Below are 2,920 nucleotides of genomic sequence, written 5' to 3' on the forward strand. Positions count from 1 at the left end.
TGCGTGCAGAGGAATTCAAAAGAAAAAAAAAATAATAATTTAATTAATTAATAATTAAAAATTCCAGAAAAAAATTAAAAAAAAGTATTTAATTTTTATTTAATTTTTTAATTTTCTGACGTGTTACCCACTCACACGTCAGGAAATTTTTTGACGTGACATTTTTGACACGTCAGAAAATTTCTGACGTGTCGAAAATGCAACGTCAGAAAAAATTTACTGACGTGTTAGTGGGTAACACGTCAGGAAATTTTTTTTCCTGACACCTACGTTTCTGACACTCGACACGCGTCAGAAACGACCCGTCAGAAAAAATTTTCTGACGTGTCAGACACTAGAACACGTCAGGAAACTCATGTCAGGAAAAAATGGTTTTTTTGTAGTGTATATAGAAGAAGACTTGATGTTACAAATTGTCTTGCTTAACCCGAATACACAATCTCGAAATTTCAGTAAACGGCACGTTCACCATCTCGATCGACCGACTGGCATTTATCAAGATCTTTCATACTTCAATTTTCAATGATTCTTCAACCGCAATTCAATCTCAATTCAACCCTAAACCTATTTATTACAATACCTGAGTTTTTAGTTGACCAAGAAAATATAATTTTTACAATGTGTAAAGTGGTTTATGTTTTTCATCTGCATAACCATTTTCTTCCGCTTTTCCATATCCTCGGATAGGCAATTGTGAGAGGTGTCTACTTGCCCGAACACCTTTTTGGACAAATGAGTGTCATGAAAATATTCTCATAATTGTTTGTCTATATTATAAGCATTTTATATCATCACACTCTTAAAAGCCTTTTTATTGTCAAAACGCGTGGAGGGTTTTGTTGAGTTTCCCTTAAAACTATTTTTTTGTTGCAAAATTCCATTTTTCTCTTTTTGGCCTAAAAAAGTTTGATATGGAATTAGATATAAGATATACATAGAAGGATGGGCATGGTCGGTAAGTGAGAAATACATTCTAGCATGTGACTCCATGGCCTTGCTGGTAAGGCCCCGTTACCATGATTTCTTCATTAGAGGCATGGTGCCATTGCACCACTACTGGCCAATTAGAGACAACACCAAATGCACCTCTCTCAAGTTTGCCGTGGAATGGGGCAACAATCACACACAAAAGGTTTCTCTCTCTTTCTTTCTCTGTCTCTCAAATTCATTAGCAAAATGTGTTGATGCTTTCATTTGATTATTGTTTTTTTGTTTTCCTTTTGTGTTAATTGACATGCAGGCCGAGGCCATAGAGGAGGCAGGAAGCAAGCTCCTGCAAAAGGGTCTAAAGATGGAGTACATATACGAATACATGTTTCATTTGTTGAATGAATATGGGAAGCTCTTTACATTCAAGCCATCTGTACCTCCAGGGGCTGTTGAGCTGTGTTCAGAAACAATGGCTTGCCTGGCTAATGGTACGTGGAAGAAATTCATGGAGGATTCCATGGTGAAGTCTCCTGCTGATTCAGCCCCATGCGCCATGCCTCCTCCTTTTGACCCTTCCTCACTAAGAGCATTTCTAGAGACAAAGGATAAATCTATAAAGCAAGTGGAAATGTGGGAAAACGAATACTGGCAAAATCGAAACAAGAAGCAATACATGAGAGTTTTTTTAAATGTGTTTCAAACTAATGCTTAATTGTATTCTAAGTGCTTGGAGATGTTAGTGTACTCATTAATGAATGTTATCTTCTAACTTAAAAGGTAATATTCTAAAAGATTTCAAACCTAAATATTCGATCATTTTTTTTTTTTTTTTCAAACAAAAATAGATATGGGAACTATACTTATACCCTCAAACTACCACTTTATTTGCAATGTTCTCCCACGATTTCAAAAATTGCAATACGAGAGGAGAGGATTTAGTTCCATCATTTACAAAGTTAGATGTAATATCATTAAGATAAATGCTATGGTTTTTTCTGATGTTCTCTTGATTCAACGTATATATTATTTTCTAAAATAAAATAAAATGAGGGACCAGTGGGATAAGTTTTTTTATTGTTTTTTTTTTTGGTAGAAAACAACATCCACGTAGGATTAAAAGAACACTAAAGTAAACTGTAGCATTCCTCTATCATTAAATAATGTGGTAGTATTAAATGCAATTTTATTTTTATTTTTTTCAAATTTTCCTTTTTTCAGTTGAAAAGGCATAAATGTATTTAGTTGTAGGAAACATATCATCTCCATTTCATTTGAAATAAAGAGTATTCATTTCAAAAAAAAAAAAAGAGTATTCATTTAGTGTATTTATTTAGGAGGACAAATTTGTCCAAAAAATTTACCCCTTAAAAAATAAGGACAATATTATCCTCCTAAACGTAGTGGGCGGCCTACACTTAAAGCCGAAAGGCCTTCAACCGTGCGCTTGGACCACTGGGCGAAATCAGCGTGGTGTACGTCAAATGTTAATAACGGATGGACCAAGAAAATCAAAGTGCAAAGAAGTGCAACCAAGTATGATAAATGATTATTTCTAAAAAAAAAGAAAAGAAAGTATGATAAATGATAATGACATCCTCATGGTTGATGGATTAGCCTTAGAGTTTTCAATCCTACCAACAGACTAGTTGATCCCTTCCTCATTCATGAGATCAGACAAAAATTTAAGGGCCATTTGGTCATGAGGTGATTCGACCATTTCTTATAACCGGTCTAGAGTAGCTGAAACCATCCTCAGGCCACTTGGGGGTGACTTGACCACACTTACGACCATTGGGGTGGTTCACTTCCCTTCCACCTTTGTTTGTTTATAGGATGGAGAAGTTAATATAACATAAGTGGCTGGGCTTAAATTCATAGGCTTAAGTTTGGGATTAAGTAATATTCAACATGTTAGATTATAGTCTCACTAGAAGACTCTCGTACGTGCCAATCTTTGTAATGGTACTAGAGCTAGTAATGATGTATGATA

The 2,920-nt window shown here is 34.9% G+C and overlaps 1 protein-coding gene across 1 annotated transcript; it reads left to right on the forward strand.

Moving 5' to 3' along the window:
* The first annotated feature begins 988 nt into the window (after positions 1-988).
* Positions 989-1,642, forward strand: LOC132186573 (uncharacterized). The gene is made up of 2 exons (XM_059600555.1): positions 989-1,132; positions 1,241-1,642. The coding sequence occupies exons 1-2, from the start codon at positions 989-991 to the stop codon at positions 1,640-1,642; spliced, it is 546 nt and encodes a 181-aa protein (XP_059456538.1).
* Positions 1,643-2,920: the final 1,278 nt, after the last annotated feature.

Source organism: Corylus avellana, chromosome ca7, assembly GCF_901000735.1.
Source record: "Corylus avellana chromosome ca7, CavTom2PMs-1.0".
In the NCBI taxonomy this organism is placed as follows: Eukaryota; Viridiplantae; Streptophyta; class Magnoliopsida; order Fagales; family Betulaceae; genus Corylus; species Corylus avellana.